At 41.0% G+C, this 19,613-nt stretch overlaps 1 protein-coding gene across 1 annotated transcript in view; it reads left to right on the top strand.

Moving 5' to 3' along the window:
- The window catches only part of fat2 (FAT atypical cadherin 2), a 55,054-nt gene that overhangs the window by 25,768 nt on the left and 9,673 nt on the right, over window positions 1-19,613 (top strand). Inside the window, exons 9-21 of the mRNA XM_076148908.1 lie at window positions 2,131-2,343; window positions 3,036-3,246; window positions 3,739-7,406; window positions 7,555-7,951; window positions 8,050-8,249; window positions 9,140-9,293; window positions 10,015-10,248; window positions 15,081-15,476; window positions 16,660-16,871; window positions 17,271-17,408; window positions 17,603-17,746; window positions 18,360-18,557; window positions 18,857-19,457. Of these exons, the coding sequence (XP_076005023.1) occupies window positions 2,131-2,343; window positions 3,036-3,246; window positions 3,739-7,406; window positions 7,555-7,951; window positions 8,050-8,249; window positions 9,140-9,293; window positions 10,015-10,248; window positions 15,081-15,476; window positions 16,660-16,871; window positions 17,271-17,408; window positions 17,603-17,746; window positions 18,360-18,557; window positions 18,857-19,457 (6,766 nt within the window). The remainder of the gene's footprint in view (window positions 1-2,130; window positions 2,344-3,035; window positions 3,247-3,738; window positions 7,407-7,554; window positions 7,952-8,049; window positions 8,250-9,139; window positions 9,294-10,014; window positions 10,249-15,080; window positions 15,477-16,659; window positions 16,872-17,270; window positions 17,409-17,602; window positions 17,747-18,359; window positions 18,558-18,856; window positions 19,458-19,613) is intronic.

Below are 19,613 nucleotides of genomic sequence, written 5' to 3'. Positions count from 1 at the left end.
AGACACACAACCAGGTTTTGAAATGCAAAAAACATGGTCTTAAAGAGTGCTATGGGCTGAGGGTTGCTTAAGAAACTTTAAGTAAGCGGTGATGCAGTTCTTTTTCATCATAATCTCTTCAAACTTAAGTCACTTGTGCTAATGATGCTGGAGGGATCAAGATTCATTCATCCGCCACAGCTGCATCATGTCATCATATTAGACCAGACCAAACAGGTTCTAGCCATGAGGTGAAAGTGGGTTGGGTACTTAATTTGTCTGAAGCCACAATCAAAGGTAACATTGGCGGAGTTTGTTGAGTTGAACCACTTACAGAGCCGAGAAGTCAACCCTTATGCCCTCCTCAAATTTACTAACATTGGACACCTTCGTGGCAGAAAAAGCCATGCACATAAAAACTGCTATAAAATCATCATACATCAATATTTTTTTCTACTTTTTAAAAAAAATGTATCTCTTAAACAACTTCTCAGCTGCTCAAAACTACCAAACATTCACTGCTGTCACCAGCTCGACCAGAAGGAGAAGTGTGTGCTGGTTGTGCACAGGCCTAAAAAATAGGTATTTAACCACCTGCACCAAGTGTAACAAGTGCATGTGTAGAGAGCACCAGGTCACACGCAGCTGGACCTACTGGTCAAATAAGCTAAACTGAACACACACACACACACACACACACACACACACACACACACACACTCACACTCCCTCTCTCAATCTATTCATCTGTTTAGATGTCAATGGGGCATTTTTTGCCACAAAGGTGTCCAGAGGGAGTATCTGACACTACCTTAAATATACTAATGTAATGAAATCAATTTTGTTACTAATCTTTGACACATCCAAGCCCCTTATCACCACCATAGCCCCATCCCCCTACTATTTATTTTATGGAAAATAATGACCCCTTTGTGCCTTCAAGTAGAGTACAGGCATTTAAAGGGTTAAAATCCTGAAATATTATTGAATCTTTGGTAGTTTTGAGCAACTAAGTTGTTAAGAGATTTATGAAAAAAAAGTAGAAAAGAATATTGATGTTTGATGATTTTATAGCAGTTTTTATGTGCGTGGCTTTTTCTGCCACAAAGGTGTCCAGAGGGTGCAAAATGCATAAATAAAATAAACATCGAACAAAAAGTTCGGAAATCTGTGTTTGGTAGATTATTTCTCTGTTGTAACAATGCTTCTTGGCAATACATTTTATACCATTGGAAAGCCTGTTTAGTCCCCTTTTAAATGGTTCCCCATTTGTAAGGAACATGCATTTGTGGTATGAGCAGCACAGCTGAGTATGTTGGCTGCGCTCATGAAAAATTTGCCAAATCTTCTCCGCCGATGCCAAACAGCTTATTCTGCTGTTGCTATTGACTCTTGTTTGGTGTTGTTTGGTGGATTGGATGATTGAAGTCGATCGGTAACAAGGAAGAAACAAGACATATTGGCAATTTTACAATTTATTCATTTAACAAACAGTGACAAAAAGTCAGGAGCCTCAGTAGCGTGTGGAAGAACCATACGCAGTCACAACAGCCTGGCACCTCCTCCTCATGCTGGTCACCAGCCTGGTCACACACTGCTGTGGGATGGCATTCCACTACTCAACCAGTCTCTGATAAACCCGCTCTGTGGGGGAGAGCATTGTCATCTTGGAGGATGGAGTTCGGTCCCAGACTGTGGAGATGTGGGATTGCCACTGGGTGCAGAAACTCATCTAGATATCAGCAGTGTGTGACCAGGCTGGTGAACAGCATTAGGAGGAGGAGCCAGGCTGTTGTGGCTGTGTGTGGTTCTTCCACACGCTACTGAGGCTCCTGACTGTTTGTTAAATGAATAAATTGTAAAATTGCCAATATGTCTTGTTTCTTCCTTGTTACATATCAACTTCAATCATCCAAAGACGATGGATTTAAAAATCTTTACTCAAAATAAGAGTTCCTTCAAAAATTCATGCCAAAAGCTGTAATATAGCCAAATTATCACCAAATCAAAAAACAGGGCAAAAATGGCCAAAAATGCCTGAGGAGGGCATAAGGCTTACCTGAAAGCAGCTTTGGTAAAAACTTATCAGTCTTCTAAAATATCACTGTCAATAGCACTGTCAGTTTTTTTAATGACCACCATTCTATTCAGGTTTGGGTTCCAGAGGATACTTCTCCATGGAAGGACATCCTACAGCTCAGTGCCCAGGATGCTGACACCAACAGTAAGCTGGTGTACTCCATCCACAGCAGCCTCCACCCAGAGAGCACAAAGTTCTTCCATCTGGATCCCAAGAGTGGCATTCTTGTGATGACAGAAGAGCTGGATTACGAGAAGATCTCTGTCCATACGCTCATTGTCATGGTAAATATACTGTTGAATATAATCTTGTGGATGTACCAGCACAATGTAACAGATCTCTGCAATTTGCAGAATATGGACCAGATAGGACAAAATAGGACACATTTTTGTGGAAAATAATATGTCCCTGTTGTTTATATGTTTTGAAGGAGATCATTTAGGTTTTCATTTGCCAATTTGACATGTCGATTTACGGTAGCTTTGAAACTAAAGGAAACACTGTAAAGTGTGAGCTCCTACATATGCGTCAGCTCAAGAAAGCAGCGTTTGTAAAACTGTGAAAGTAGGCATAATTGTAGCAAAAAATTTGTCAGCTTTTCATTGGCTTTTATCTGGTGCACCTAATCAGCAACAGTTTGGTAATGTGACACCTGTAAGCTAAGTAACATAAGAGAAGCTTAATGAATTACTTGAAATCAGCATTCTATTAGCGTGGTGTGGTTTTTTCTTATGAATTATAAGCTTTCTCTATAATTTTGTCCTAAAAGTCCTATTTTCCCAAGAGCGTTCTACATTATAGTGATATTTTCTTCATCCTGGTGCAGTGTTTCAAAATACTGACACTTATTTCTGGACACTTACCAGTTTATTTTTGGAAACACTGACTAACATTTGCAGAATGCAGTAATAAGACAAATACAACTTGATACCATAGACATTTTTACATGCTTGAGGATTTCACTGCTCCCCTTCAGGTACGTGACCAGGAGATCCCAGTGAAAAGGAACTTTGTAAAGGTTCTGGTTTTTGTGGAAGACTGCAATGACCACTCTCCAAGTTTTCTCAGTCCTCGATATGAGGTCAGCATTTCCAACATGGCAGCTTCAGGCTCAGAAGTGATCCGGGTCAAGGCCCTGGACAAGGACACAGGCAGCAATGCAGACATCAGCTACTCTCTGCACTCTGGTGATTAACACAAATGTATTTTTAAATGCGTTGTCTTTGTAGCTTTGCTTCACCTTCATGCAGTCACACAGATATGAACTAAGAGCAGGGAGAGTAAAACGACTAAGGTGGTTCAAGGGTTCCAATTGTAAATCACTTTCTGTATTTCAGTCATCTTGTATTTCAGTCCTCTTGGTTAAACCCATCTCACTGTACCAGCAGAGGTTTTCACCCGTTTAAAAAAAGAACACTTTAAACAATAGACAAAACTGGTCGTTAATTTTATTTGTTTGTTGGTTTGTCATATTTGACATATGAGTTCCATCTCTGTGATCAAGAAATATGATAATATGACCCCAGCTGATGTGGTGGAACAAATTTCATAACATCCTAACCACCAAGTAATTTCTGTCAGCCTTAAAGACTTAAGATAAAGATCTTACTGAAATTGCCATCTTTGTGTTTACTTGAAATAAATATGCATTTCAAAAACAATTTTTGTTTTCTCTACAGGGAATATCGACGACATTTTCTCTATTGATCCAGAGCTGGGGTCCATCATTGTGTCCAAACCTTTGGACCTTCAGCCTCAGGATCAGTTCCACTTGACAGTGAAGGCCATCGATCAGGGCTTCCCCCAGCGCAGTGACCTCTGCTCCATCCATGTTCACATCCGAATCTCTGACCGAACCCCACCCGCCTTCCAATCTGATGAATATGTGATAGAGATCAGTGAATCAAGCGCTATAGGAACACCAGTTGTCACCATCTCAGCTTCAAGTCCTGCTGCAGTGCATTATGAGATAGAAAATGGCAACCAAAACAGGACATTTCAGATCAATCCCTACACTGGTCTAATTTCAACCAAAGCACGCCTTGATTTTGAGATCTGCACCTCATACAAACTCAAAGTTAGTGCCTCCACCACAGCTGGAGCCTCATCCAAAACTGTTGTCGTCATCTATGTGATTGATCAGAATGACAATCCCCCTGTTTTTCAGCAGTGTCAGTACCTGGGGCACGTAAGTGAGTCAGCTCACATAAACAGTATGGTGATGGGAGAAAGGAATATTCCCCTGGTCATCCAGGCCTCAGACGCAGACAGAGATGCAAACTCTCTGTTGGTGTATCGTATCCTGGAACCAGATGCCCTGAAAGTCTTTAAGATAGACTCAAGTATGGGCACACTCTCACTAATTTCACCGGTTGACTTTGAAACCAAGGCGGAGTATCACTTCACTGTGCAGGTGAAGGACTCGGGGGAGCCATCACTGTATGCAGCCGAGCCTGCTAAAGTCACCATTCACATCCTGGATTTGAATGACTGCCCACCTCAATTCACTGTGCCACTGTATGAGCCATCCATTTTCTTCCCAGCTCTTCCAGGCACAGAAGTTGTGCATGTTGTAGCTCATGATGCCGACTCATCAGTTTCATACAGCATCACTGAGGGGAATCTTAACGATGCCTTTTCAATTCACCCCAATAGTGGACTCATTACCGTGACCAATTTGACTGAGTATCGGCCATTTTATCAACTTTTTGTCAAAGCATCTGATGGCCTTTACAAAGACTCAGCTCTCGTCAAGCTAAATGTAACAAACTTAACTGCAAGTGATCTTGGATTTGAGGAAAAAGTACACTCAGCAAGTGTAAAGGAAAACCGTGTGACAGTTAAAACCTTGGCAGCGGTAAAAGCCACAGGTTGTCATTTAAATGAGCCTCTACTATATGCTGTGGTTAACCCAATGGGTCGGTTTGCAATATCCCAGACATCAGGTGTACTTGAAACCACAGGTGTCCCTTTTGACCGAGAAGAGCAAGATGTGTATAATGTTGTGGTGGAGGTACGAGATATAAGAATACCACCTCGGACAGCTACAACCCAGATCAAAGTTTATATAGATGATGTCAATGACAATGCTCCGCAATTTCTAAACTTGCCCTTTTCAATGTTGATATCCGAGGACTCAGAACCAGGAGATGTTTTGTATCAAGTGACAGCTATTGATAGAGATCTGGGAGAAAATGGAGCTGTCATGTACTCACTTGAGGAGGACTATGATCTTTTCCGAATAGATCCTGATGTAGGTGATGTATCTCTCCAAAGGCCTCTTGACTTTGAGGCCATGAATAAATATGTACTGACTGTCTTGGCTATTGATGATGGCGAGCCCAGCCATGCCACTGTGGCGCATCTCAGTATTCTAGTCAGGAATCGAACCAACCCAGTTTTCCAGACTCTTCTCTATCCGCTGAAAGTCCCTGAAAATGTCCCTCCATTCACCACCATCTTACATGTCCAGGCCAGGAATCCAGACGGCTATCGGCTCATATACAATCTTGAGGAGGAAAATGCCACCAAACACTTTCATATTGATTTTAAAACAGGTGTGCTGACTGTCACCAACCCTCTTGACTATGAGACCGAGTCCATGCATGTGTTGACAGTTCGCGCGACTGACTCAGTGACCGGAGCATTCTCTGAGGCCTCAATTGAAATTGAAGTTGAGGATGTGAATGATAATGCACCAGTTTTCTCAAAGCTAAGTTACAGTGTGAACATAGATGAGGGACTCCCCATTGGCAGCTCTGTCATACAGTTGTCTGCCTATGATAGAGACTCTGGCACAAATAAAGATTTGACCTTCCAGATGTTGAAAACAGTAGGGAATGAGACAAATTTCTTTGAGATAGACCCTCAAAGCGGGCTGATTGTCACAACACAGGTGTTGGATCATGAAGACACAAAGCACTTTAATTTAAAAGTCAAAGCCACTGATGGTGGTAGTGTCCCTCTCATGGGTGAAGCCCATATCTTTGTAAATATAACTGATGTCAATGATAACCCACCAAACTTTGTCAAATCCCAGTACGAAGCCACACTGGATGAAATGGCAAGGTGTGGCCACGTAATCATCAAAATCCAAGCCTCTGATCCCGACACCCAGGATCTGAACACCTTGAAGTACAAAATACTGTCAGGGAATGAGGGTCGGTACTTCAACATCAATGAATCCTCAGGAATCATCTCTTTTTCCAATGTCTGTAAGAGGAATCTGGATCCTTACTATAATCTGACAGTGGCAGTATCTGATGGTGTCTTTCAGAAAACAGCACCGGTCAATATTGACATGATACACAGCAACAGACACAGCCCATATTTCAAACAGAACATCTATGAAGCAGAGCTGGCTGAAAATGCAGAGCCTGGGACTCGTGTGATCCGATTAGCTGCCATAGATCCTGATGATGGTCCATATGGCAGTGTTGACTACACAATCATCAACAAACTTGCTGATGAGAACTTTAACATTGACAGTGAAGGGCAGATTATTACAACACAATCACTGGACAGAGAAAACCCATCACAGAGAGTCATTGCAATTAAAGTGATGGCTAAAGATGGAGGAGGAAAGGTTGCATTTTGCACCGTCAGGATTATTCTCACAGACGAGAATGACAATGTGCCACAGTTCAAAGCATCAGAGTATCAGGTTTCAATCCAGTCAACTGTAAATAAAGGATCCCCTGTCATTCAGATCATGGCTTATGATGCTGATGATGGCAAAAATGCTGATGTCACCTACACTGTAGATGAAGCTGAGCAGGTGACAGAAGACATTATAGAGATCAACCCTTTCACAGGTGTAGTGAGTGTGAAAGAGAGTCTCATTGGCATGGAGAACAAGATATTCAACTTTAAAGTGAAGGCTCGGGATGGTGGCCTTCCCTTCTATAACTCTACAGTTCCTGTTCAGGTCAAAGTACTCCCCGCTGACGTTCCTCTTCCAAAGTTCTCAGAGCCTCTCTACACTTTCTCAGCAGCCGAGGACATTCCCGTAGGGACAGAAATCGGCACAGTGAGGGCCGAATCTGACACACCTCTCATATACAGCCTGGTCAACGGTAACACAGTTGAAAGTAATAAACACAAAGTTTTCAGCTTGGACAAAGAAAGTGGAACTTTGCAGCTGCAGAAGACCATGGACCATGAAAAGACAAAGTGGTACCAGATAGACGTGATAGCTCAAGGGAACCACAATGGGACAGATATTGCGTCACTGGTGTCAGTCAGCATCCAGGTCCAGGACGTGAATGATAACCAGCCAGTGTTTGATGCAAACCCATACAGGGCGTTCCTGTTTGAGAACATGCCAGCTGGAACCACTGTTATTCAGGTGAGATACAGGGGAAACTTTTATGTTTCTTTTGTTCATGTTGATAATGCATTTGAGATTGGGAGTAATTAGCAGGGGGGATTAAATTGGATGACTTAAATTGATTTTGTAGTTTTATTAATTATTATTTTCATATTGTGACTTCCAGGTGACTGCAAGTGACCAAGACACAGAAAACAATGGTCTTGTGACCTACAGCTTGGAGCCTCTACTTGATGGGATTGTGAATGACATCAGCAAAGTTTTCTCCATTGATGGTGAGAGCGGCTGGATTACCACCATTAGGGCGACAGACTGCGAGGTGACCCGAGTTTACAGGTTCAACGTGGTTGCCATTGACCACGGAAGTGACGTAAAGCTGTCATCCACCGTCCTAGTGGAAGTGACGGTGACAGATGAGAATGACAACCCACCACTTTTCTCTGAGGAGGTCTACCGTGGCTCGGTGGTGGAAAACAGCCTGCTCGGTGATATCATCATCTCCATGACAACCACAGATGCTGACATTTCACTGGAACACCGTCTTGTGACATGTTACATCACAGGTATGTTGACATGTGTAGTCAAAGTCTACTATTTGATATTTCTATTGAAAATCTATTTTAGACACCCAGTTTTATTCACCTATCCTTCACCCCTGCAGATGGAGACCCGCTTGGCCAGTTTGCAATAATTCAGAAAGACGAGGGCGAGTGGGGTCTGATCCTGAAGGAAACGCTTGACCGAGAAACCAAAGACAGATACACACTTAAGGTCATAGCTACAGATGGAAGGTTTGAGGCTCCAACTACTGTGGAAGTCGACGTGCTGGACATGAACGATAACAGTCCACTGTGTGAACAGGTGTGTAAAGATAATGTAATACACCCTGTGTTCTATATTTTTGTTACAGATTATAGAACGATAGAGATAGACAGGTATTTTTTCCTCCCCATGGGGATAGTGATCAACTTTTTTTATGTATTTGGAAGAAAGCCTCCAATCCTTAAGTAACAATACTGGATCAAATCAAACAACAAAGGAAATGTTCTGCATTTGTATGTAAAAAGTTATAATGAAGAAGAGTCAAGTTTGGGGCATTGTCGAAGTTTTAGGTCCACTGTCAAGTAGGAGGTATAGAAGAAAAAAAGAATTGAAAAATTGAACCAGAATAGAAAGAACGATCATATTTGCGATCTTTTAAGAAGCCTTGCATCTCTGGTTTGTGTGGATTGTCATGCTTTCACGTTCGGGAGGAGAGAAATTAGGAAATGGAAGGAAGAAGGAAAGAAAAGAAGGAAAGAAAAGAAGGAAAAAAATAAGGAAAGAAAGTAAATAAGCCAGGACAGAAATACAAAATTTATGAAGAAAGGATAAAGGTAAGAATGACAGATGAAAAGGAGGAAGAAGATATTTGTGGCAATTAATGTCTAACTTTTTAACTACAAAATGCAATCATCAGATAAATGTAGTATAGTAAAAAGTGCAATATAGGAATAGTCTCAAAAATAGTCTCAAAAAATACTTGAGGAAAGTCCCTCAGATTTGTGAGCATTACATACAGTTCATCTCTCTGCTGTACTGATGCAGGAAGCTCAGGATGTTTTCCAAAGAGAGAAGGCAGTAAACTTGTGAGAAATTTCAGCTGGTTGCCTCTTTGTAATTGACTGTCTCTTTCATGTTTACCTCCCTCTAGCTGAGGAAAGTACACTGTAAATGGATCCTTGACTATTGTTATTATCCTGTCGTTCTAGCTGGTGTACACAGAGGTTGTGATGGAGAACTCGCCCTCCAGCATGTTTGTCTTGAAAGTTACAGCTTCAGATCCAGATGTTGGGGCTAACGGCCAGATCTCCTACACCCTCCATGGTCCTAATGCAGACAAGTTCCGTCTTGACCCGAGGACAGGTATGATGGTGTCTGCACCTGAGAGCTCCTGTCTGTGCTGACAGAGCTATTACTTCCACCAGAAATCTTTTGCTTTGACCAATGTGTTTTTCTCACTCATCTCTAAAAGAGTTCAAAGAAATTTTACAGACTGGTGAAACTTAGGCCAAGGAAGAGTTAATAGACTTTTCGCTAACAACAGAAATCTTAATGTATACAAACTGTTCGGATAAGAGTCATATTTAGGCCATTGCCTATTAACAAATATGGCTAGAAACATGTGGCTACCACCAATGTGTAGCTAAGATGACACTGATTCACCTGTAAAACAGTTTGGATATATTTTACAGTTATGCATATTGATCCATATTGAAGATGCCCACAACACTGAATTTACATACTAAATAGGTTTTTTTGAACATTTGGTTTGAGGGTAGTAATTGTTGTAAATTTTCAAGAATATTCACAGTTTTAGAATATTTTTGAGGAAATCATTTTTGTAAATGATTGGTAGAAATAAGATGGAAAAGGTTTAGAAAAATTGGGAATTTGAACGATTCTTGATTGTAGAAAATGTATTTTGTATCACATGATCTGAAAGATGCTGTTATTGTCTTAACCCTATAGTGTAAAATTGTTCATTTTACAATAAATAGGTTTTATTGCACCATGACATGAAATATTACAATTAGCTAGTGGTCGAATGTAGCTGTGGCTTTATACATCTGTTATTCTTTCCCAGGCGAGCTGTTCCCTCTGGGCACGTTGGACCGGGAGAGGGAGATCGAATATAACCTTGTAGCCAAAGCAACCGATGGTGGTGGACATTCCTGCCACACAGACATCTTGCTGATAGTCCAGGACATGAATGACAACCCGCCTCACTTCTCCTCCAGCCACTATGAGGTCACTGTGTTTGATAACACAACCGTCCGCACTCCCATTGCTGTCCTCTACGCCAAAGACCCCGACACAGGTAAGACACTGTGACTACCGTTGTTGCTGAAAATCACAATGATTATTAATGCTAAAAAGCCCACACCAATCCTCGCTATTATTAAGATGGTTGAGATTGGTGCTTTAATAACAAGTAGTTGTCCAACAAAATTAACTGACCATCAATTTGCGAATCATTTCATAGTTTTCGTGGTTTATCAAATCAAACCATTTGTTAGTTTCAGTCTTGGTGGTACTATGAGAATAGATTTTTTTTAGGAAATTTGGTTAATTTGGTGATTGTTAAACTAAGTAAGTAGTTTCAATTACAAAAGATGAATTTGAATAGAAATGCGAATGCCTCAAAACTGTAAATGTGTGTGCAGGATACAAATGAAGCTAGTTTCAAGTGTGAGTGAACATTGCATCAAGGCAAATATTAATTTGGACACTGGGTAAATTAGGAAGACATTTGGCTTTATAATCACAAAAGAAAATGTTAAGCTTTAACTGCTGTTGCAGTCCACTGTAGATCAGATGAACGCCGTCTCAACAATTCACATGAATCAAATGCAATCCAGAGAGGTCAGGTCATAACATGCACAATGATCCTATCGGCATTGGTGTTGTGTGTGTCTGCATGCGGTGTGTTGTATAACTGATCTTAGACATAATGAAAGGCTAATGACTGAGCCTGTCACAGCAGAGTTTTGACTACATGAACACCCACTCGATACTCTTCTGCCTTGTCATTCCCAATGTATGTGTGATTCCTTATTGAATCCCCGCACTGCAGGGATTTAATTTGCTTTAGTGTATATACAAAGTTACATTTTTTAATTTCACACATGCACCCTAGTCAGGACACTTCCTGCTGTTGTTAGGGGGCAGAGGGCGGCAGTAGCTCAGTCCATAGGGATTCAGCTTGGGAGGCCAGTTTGCCTCCAGGGCACTGCCAAGGTGCCCCTGAGCAAGGCACCCCCCCTGTAGTGCATGTGTTGGTGTTTGTGATATGTATAATATCAATTGCATGTGATTGCCGTGAATTGCATGCAACATGACAAGAATAAACTATCTTAATCTTAATCGATCTATCTTGTCTGGGAGAGTGGTATGTGAAAAATCACATACTTTTGTGGAATCAACAGTATCCCTTCTATTTGCCAAATTTATGACACTTTGCTGAGTGTGAGAGTCCACCAGTTGAGAAAATACAATCCACGTGAGTGTTTCTCACTTTGATTACAAAGTAATCAATTTTCAATCACACATGAACTGTATATGTTTTTTACCCAACCAAAGTGTATTTATGTCAATTTCAATGTGCTTATTGTGTGTTTCAGGAGCATATATAATATATTGGTTGTTTTCAGGTCGAAAGTATAGTTTGAGTTACTTACAACTATGAAAGGTCTTAACCTTGTTTTTCACTGTATTATATCTCACCCATACACACAGACATTTGTCATCTGTCTGTATTCATAGCGTTGTATTTGACCAGACCTTTCTTAAAGTTCTGCTCCTTGTTTTAGCTATTCAGGCAGAAGCGAAGTTGGTGTTGTCGTTTTTGAATCATTTGTTGCCTTTGATAAATGGTTGGTCAAGGTGTTGGAACAGTAAAGTCAGATGAAAAAAGAAACAAGTTCCTCCACTGAAACCAGTTTGTGTTTCAAAACTTACAATGTAGGTGTGTGTCGGATGGTTGATGTCTCACTTAAAAGGTACACACATACACATGAACACACAGATATACTAATTTACTCACATACACACTAGAATAACATCAGCAGACAGAAAGGAAACGTCAATGTAAAACTCCATAAACACACATATAGACATATACACACACAAATTCACACACACACCACCGTGTGATAGGGAAACAGGTACAGAATGCCACTCCTTAAAATGTGCAGCAGCCTGTCCTCTTCTTTCTCACAAATTACCTTACCTACCTCATTTTCTTTTTTTCTGAAGTTAATGTGCCAAAACTGAAAACTAATCAAGAGAGAAGAACCAATAGACATCAGAAACAAGAGGTGGCCATTTTGATGAGCATTTTTTACACTGCAGTGAGTCAAACTGTGTTTCACATGGATAAATGTACAGATGGACCAATTTTATGAAGCGCTGTTTAGGACTAAATGTTACATTAACACACGCACTAGTGCAGGGGTCTCCAACCTTTTTTCCTCTGAGAGTTAATTTGACAAAAGTAAATTGTCCACGAGAGAAAACAGCTGAATAAGCGTCTTTTATGTGAACATTTACAAAATGTTGATATCCAACACTCAACACTGACAATTTGTATCAAAAAGCTCTTAAATTCAGAGTTTTTTTCTGTAAACATTTTCAGTGTATCAAGCTCACACTAATAAATTCACATCATTTCAATCTCACAGAAAACAAAACAATGTTATTACTGATTTTACTATTTTACTAATACTATACCTTTCATATTTCACCATTATGTCTGTCCACATATCACTGTCACAATTTCCCTTCACATTCCCTGTAACTCTAAGAATTCCCTGTAGTTCCCATATTATCTGTAAATCACATGCATTCAGTCTTTCCTGATGTTAGTGAGATGAGACAGAGTGTGTGGTGTCTGCTGGAGTGTAATCCTTGTAAATTCACTCTTATGGAGCTCCTTTCTCGTCTCTATTCGTAGCCTGCTAGCAGCCGGAAAGTCCTGTGAAAAGTTGCTGTGTGCTCAACAGACGCGCTCGCACTGCAAATGAGACGCACACACACCTTCATTCCTCATGAAAATACTATATTTTGTTCCTTTTGGTGGGGTTATTTTCCGTGGTCATTGTCAAATCAGGCGTGCGCTTACTAGCCGGTTTACATCGCCTCACGGTGCCACCGACGTAAACAAACTTGACAGCAGCGTCATTTGTTGGCAAACGGATTGGCTTGTAATCATTTCGTGACAGAAGGGGGTGGGATGATTGTGAGTTTGATTGGACAGAAATTTAAACAGGTTTACCACTTGACATTGTGTTGTCACATGTATGAATTCTATGAACGAGCAAGTCAGAAATGCACTAGTGAAACCACACAAACAGACCTATATACACATCTCTCACACACAAATGAGAACACACACGTATCACCATGTGCAATCCTACTTGTGTGAATGCGAGGTGATAGTGGTGCATGTGCATGGTTACACCTGTATATGTATACGGTTATACTTGTCTGAATGTGAGGTGGTAATATCTGTGTAGGTGAGAGCATGTACCTGTGTGAATGAGATGTCATTGTACAAATAGTCTGTGTATGAGCTTATATCTGTGTGTCTGAAAGCTAATTGTGTCACTGGGCGGCTTTGGTGATAGTGATAGTATTGTGATTTCTCCATGTAAACGCTGAATGAATGGCCACAGTATAGAAAAGGAGTGTTTGTCACCAGTGTTGTGTAGTTTGGGCTTTAGCTTCAATAATATACAATTGACATATTTTGACTCTATGCTGCTCCTGTGTCTGACTGTGTCTGACACTTTCTTTCTCGGCTCGCCAAAAAAATAGACCAGACACGCTCGCTGACGAACATTCACATTGGTTAAAAGCACTTCCTCACATTTTGAATTGTTCTCTCACATACTTTTGATATCAAACGAGTATGCATGTACACATATACAAGTATTATCAAGCACACACGCGACAATCAGATCAATCGCATTCAAACAAGTATGATCACACGTAGTGATCCATGTCGGTTTCACCTGTGTGTGTGCGTGCTTTTACCAGTATATGTGTGTAAAAAAAATGGATTGTAGCTTTCCTCTACTGCCACCATCTGGACAAAGTTTAAACTTTTTTTTAATCCGAAATCATCAGCGTGTGGTTTGATTCATCCACTACTTGAATTGTTGGGTATAATGACAGATGTTTGTATGACACACACATAATCATTAATGATTAATAATTGGACTGTTATGCTCAGTGTTTTGTAGCTAGCTTGTAGCTTAAGTATTGATCAGGCCACTGTCTCAGACTCAGGTTGAATTACTCATTCAAACAAGGCATACTTGGTGTCATATCAGCAGTATTGTAGCATGAGCTCCATAGATAGATCCCAGAACAGTTTACGTTTAGTTCAGTGCTTGAAAATACCATGTAACTGCCGTCTCAGAGGTCAGTCTAGTGTGCACCAGAGAATGTATGATAGATAAATGTGTAACCCCTCTGGTAGTGTTAAATAAAACTGAAACAAAACATATTTAAAGAATTAACAATGAATTTAGTAAGCAAATCAACTTTACATTAGACATCGAACAGAATAAAAAACAGAACAACATACCTGGTAAGTGTCTGGCTACAGGGATTCTGCAAGAGTCGCTGATATACACAAACACAGATACGTGTGTGTGTGTGTGTGTGTGGGTCATGCATTAAGGACACTTTTTGCAGCTCCTCCTTAAATACCTACATCAAATTTGACCAATCAGAAAAGCCAGAGGCATCTAATGAACATCTGACCCATGAGAAATGTAATTATTGTCCCGCAGGGATTTGTGTCTTCAAATGACAAAGTTTAATGTCAGGAAGAGATGGCAAGACAGTGTTTCCATACCTACCTCTTGGTTAATGGTTGGCATTGTGGAACTGAGACCATTCAAATTACACCAAACTATACAGTATGTATGTATAATTACCATTGATTTCACAGTTTAGTCACAAGTGCAATCACCTCTCAGACAGGAAGTGGCAGGTGAATAAGCAACTTTAACCAATCACAAGGCAAATCATGACAAGTCACAAACACATCATATAGAGTCTATATGATATGTCATATTATACAGTTTTGTCAAAAGTAAAATTCTGTGGTTAATCAAGGGTTTTTCATCTCCATCTCCCCAGGCATCAACGCTGAGGTGAAGTACTCCCTCTTGGCTAGAGGGATAGATAGAAGTTTCTTCTCCCTGGATGAGTTTTCAGGGATCTTGCGACTTGAACAACCCCTGACCCCTGACACCCCACCCAAATTTGAGCTCAAGGTCAAGGCTACAGATCGTGGCCTGCCCCATCAACTCTACTCAGTGGCTACAGTGACAGTGAATGTGGTTTCACTGGACGACTACCAGCCCGTCTTCCTGAGCTCAGAGTATACTTCCCAGCTCTCAGAATCCTTGCCGGTGGGGTCGGAAGTGCTGAGTCTCACCTCCCTCACCAGATACAGTGAAGGGCCGGAGCTCATCACCTATAGAATTGTCTCCGGCAATGAAGACAGACGTTTTTATTTGGAACCAAGAACAGGTTAGAATACTGTAGCTTTTTATCAGTGATTTGCCTTTCTGTGTCTTTTGTGTATTCTGTATTCAGAGTTCAGACTTAATGGATATTCAATGTATCTACCAGCCTGGTATTTGTCACTGCTTATATTTGAGAAAGCAATAACACTCCTTATTCACAAAATTTCAACAGCACCTTCATTTAGAAACTTTAAATTTGCCGTATTGCTTCATCCTACAACAAAGACCAACAGGGCTGCACATGAGCATATGAACACACATGCCCTGAAACTGAAAAAGCACCTCCATAAAACCCCTTTGTGTTGTGCGAGAGGCTTTTTGTGTGTGTGCTGGAGCTGTAGATTTGACTGAGAGCTTCTATCTAATCTAAACCACAGATAATCCCTGGTTGAAATACAAGGATGTGTCTAAAAACTAATTTCAGAGGTTGTTTCACTTATGAAAGTCATTTGATACAGCTTTAATTGTGTCTTGTGATATGCCTGCAAAACGAAAACAAAATCAAAAGTATAGTCTAAAATAGTCTGGGCAGGACTGTTGAGCATCTCAGGATTAGTTTTGGCAATTAAGTGGTATTAAAGACCTGTCTGACAATTTGAGGAGCCCAATTTACATTTTTGTACAGGTTAAACACTTCTCCTCTTGTAGGTCCAGTAGTGGATCTGCTTTGGAGGGAAAATGTATAGTAAAAATGTGTGCATAGTGTTTGTAGCAAATCTAGGTACAAGTGGACAGCAGATCATTGATGGAAAAGCAGGATCCAGGTCAGCCAGAAGAACTTTAAAGAATGCAAATGGATAAATAAAATCCTCTTGATCATCTTGAAAATGATCTCCGTGTGAACTATGCAATTAATTTACTTGTAACTTGTTGAAAGTTGGGGGTGCTCTAGTTTTCAGGGTATGTTAGATGCTTATTTCTGTAGGATTCCGTCCAACAGTTTCAGCCACACAGTGCTGGATCATTGATAAACGTTGTGTTAACAATTTCTCCAACAGCTTTTTTGTTTCTAAACTTAAATTCTTGCTAAACTTAAATGCATGTGGATTTGTGTAAAATGCATTATTGTTCAGGTGTTTGTGTGATCTATTCTAGCGTGCTTCTATTTTCCCTTCAGTGGCACTTTTTCCCTTTACTGTGTGGGAATATATGACCTACATTCTGTTTTCTTACCGTGTGGTTTTCAGGCCTTTTGATACTCACCACGCCACTGGACTTTGAACTTTGCCGAGAGTACTACCTATCTGTGGAAGGAAGCCGTGGCAAGTCATCCCCCAGTGACATAACCATGGTAATCATCAACGTGACGGATGTGAATGATAATGCACCAGTGTTTGGACGAAGTGACTACACCACAGAGATATCAGAGGATCTGACGCCTGGAAGCCTGGTGATGCAGGTAGAGATCAGTCACACACATACACACACGCATGTTCACACGGGTGTGCGTGACTCTCTCTGACTTGAAAACAAGCTGCATGTCGATACATTATCAACAATCCCATGCATTGAGATGAAGATGATGAATTTTAAGCAACTAAGTAGCCTACTGATCAGAATTAAAATATACATTTCTAAAATCTACTCTCCTTACAGTATCAGTCAATCATACTGCATGTGCACACACATTCTTGACAACACACCAGGCATCATGTGTCAGGCTAGCTGCAGAAAGAACAAAGTAATAGCATTACCTCCCCTCTGCCCTTGTTTCTTCTTTAATTTTTCTTTCTTTCTTTCTTTCTTTCTTTCTTTCTTTCTTTCTTTCTTTCTTTCTTTCTTTCTTTCTTTCTTTTAGGTAACAGCCACTGATCAGGACAGTCTGGTTAACAGTTTCCTGCGTTACACCATAGTGAGTGGAGACTCTCTGCAGCAGTTTTCTATCCACCCTCGTAATGGAGACATCACTGTCCGCACTGCATTGGATCGGGAGGAGGTCAGTGTATTTGTGTGTGTTCAAGGAATTATAAAACAGGGTTAAGGATAGCTTTTAATTATTTTAATCTGAATCCGTGACCGGTGTTTCTCAATCACTAAAGCTACAATGATAACATTTTTAAAAACAACCAAATGAGAGGTTATTCTGTTCAGTATTAAGTTATTCAGCCACCCTTTCTGCATCCTGTACAGGTCCCTCATTACTCTCTGACAGTACAGGCTGCAGATGAAGGCGATTCTCCACTCTCATCAGCTATCCTTGTCGCCATCACCGTCACCGACACCAACGACAACCCACCTGTCTTCTCCCAGGTCACCCACAGTCTGCTGTTGCAGGTATGAGAAACTCACCGACTACAACATGGCGGCTATGTAGGGGTGGAGGACACTTCAGCACCACAGCAGAACAATACTCCATTATAAGTAAAGGTCCTGCATTCACATTTTCAAAAAAGGTAAAAGTAGACCTTTGGAATTATGGTGTAGACAGATGTAACAGATAATTAGAGATTATTGCAGAGAACTGATTGAAGAGAAAGAAGTTCCTGCACTAAAGTCACAGCTGTGCACAATGAGTTCTAACAGAATGTTCTAGGTCATGTTTTTTAAGGCACATGCTTGAAAAATTGTTCTGTTCTGGTTTGCTAGTTTGCTTCCTTAATCCTTTCTCTAAATTCCTCATTGTTCTGTTGTGCTCCTTTCTCCTTCCTCCCTTTCCTGTCTTCACAACTCTGTTGTGTCCCTATTTCTACTGTACATACGCTTCATTGTTTTTTCTACAAGGCTTCCTGCTTTTTTATCTCTACATCTTTTCCCCTATGGCAATGTTTCCCCACAGTTGTAACTGAATCACTTCAACAACAATAGAGGAGTTTTGTATTTGATCAGTTTCATCGTGTCCTCGAGACAAATAAGTACGTTGATGGATGAAAACCATTTTGTCTTGCAGGAGGGTGAATCAGTGGGTAGTAGCATCCTGCAGCTTGTGGTGATAGACAAAGACACACCCAAAAATGGCCCCCCATTTTCCTTCCACATTGTGAGTGGCAATGAGGACCGCCGTTTCCACGTTGACCAGGGCGGCCTGCTGTCACTCTCTTCTCCACTGAGGAAGAGAGTCAAACCTTATCATCAGCTCAAGATACAGGTGACACTTTTCACTATTGTACTGATCTACCAGTTTGGACAAATGACCCAAAGTGAACACATGGAGAAGAAATAGCTGTAAAAAATGCAACAAGAAATGTAAACACGTCAGGTTAGGCAGGAGTCAGATAGCGCTTGGGTTACAGGTTCCAAGTAGGTTAGGAACTTCAGGCCTGACCCAAGCTTGACTATAGCAATAGTAATGGATGTGAATTGTGACTCGCCAAATCATTTGATATTAGTATTAACCATAAATGATCCAGTTTGTGTTCTGTTCTAACTGTTATTTCTGTACATCAGGTGACAGACAGTGGCCACCCTCCCCTCTCATCCATCTGTGTTGTCAATATCAACGTCACTGAGCAGAGCAAGTATCCTCCATCTGTAGTGCCTTTAGAGGTCTTCATCACGACTAATGGTGGACTATTTGCCAACCGAGTTATTGGCAAGCTGCACGCAACTGACCAGGATGTCCAGGACATCCTGACCTACAGGCTAATTTCTGAAAGCCCTGCAGGTGGGTTCTTTTCTGTTGACCTAGCTGATGGAAAGATCTGGGCAGACGAAAACCTGGTGGCAGGGTCCTACTCGCTCAACATCAGTGTGACAGATGGGAAATTTAGCATCTGGACTGGGGTCAAAGTTCACATGTGGGAGGCTAACCAAAGGGCACTGGACTCAGGCCTGACATTGCAGCTGGTTGGGATGTCACCAGAGGAGTTTCTTGGCGATCATTGGAGAGGCCTTCAGCGCAACCTGGGACTTGCCCTGGGTTTACCCAGGCAAGAGCTTCACCTGGCCAGCCTGCAGCAGCTACCCAGTGCCCAGGTCCTGGAGGCTTTACTCATCTGGAAGCCTCATAGTGGGCTTGTCCAGTCGCTCCCAATCAGCAGACTTGCAGGTGATACATTAAGACAAATATTTAGTCATTCATTCATCTGTCTTCCAGTGTCCAACCAAGGATAGCAGACTCCAGACCGTAATATTAGGTCTGCATGATATAAAGGAAATGTGCAATGTAAGATAAGTCTAAAAGATTTTCTTTTTACTTTGACTT

Source organism: Genypterus blacodes, unplaced genomic scaffold (genome assembly GCF_046128005.1).
Source record: "Genypterus blacodes isolate CSIRO-AG114 ecotype Tasmania unplaced genomic scaffold, CSIRO-AGI_Gbla_v1 ptg000044l_1, whole genome shotgun sequence".
NCBI classification, from domain to species: Eukaryota; Metazoa; Chordata; class Actinopteri; order Ophidiiformes; family Ophidiidae; genus Genypterus; species Genypterus blacodes.
This window is presented reverse-complemented; position numbering and strand designations above follow the sequence as displayed.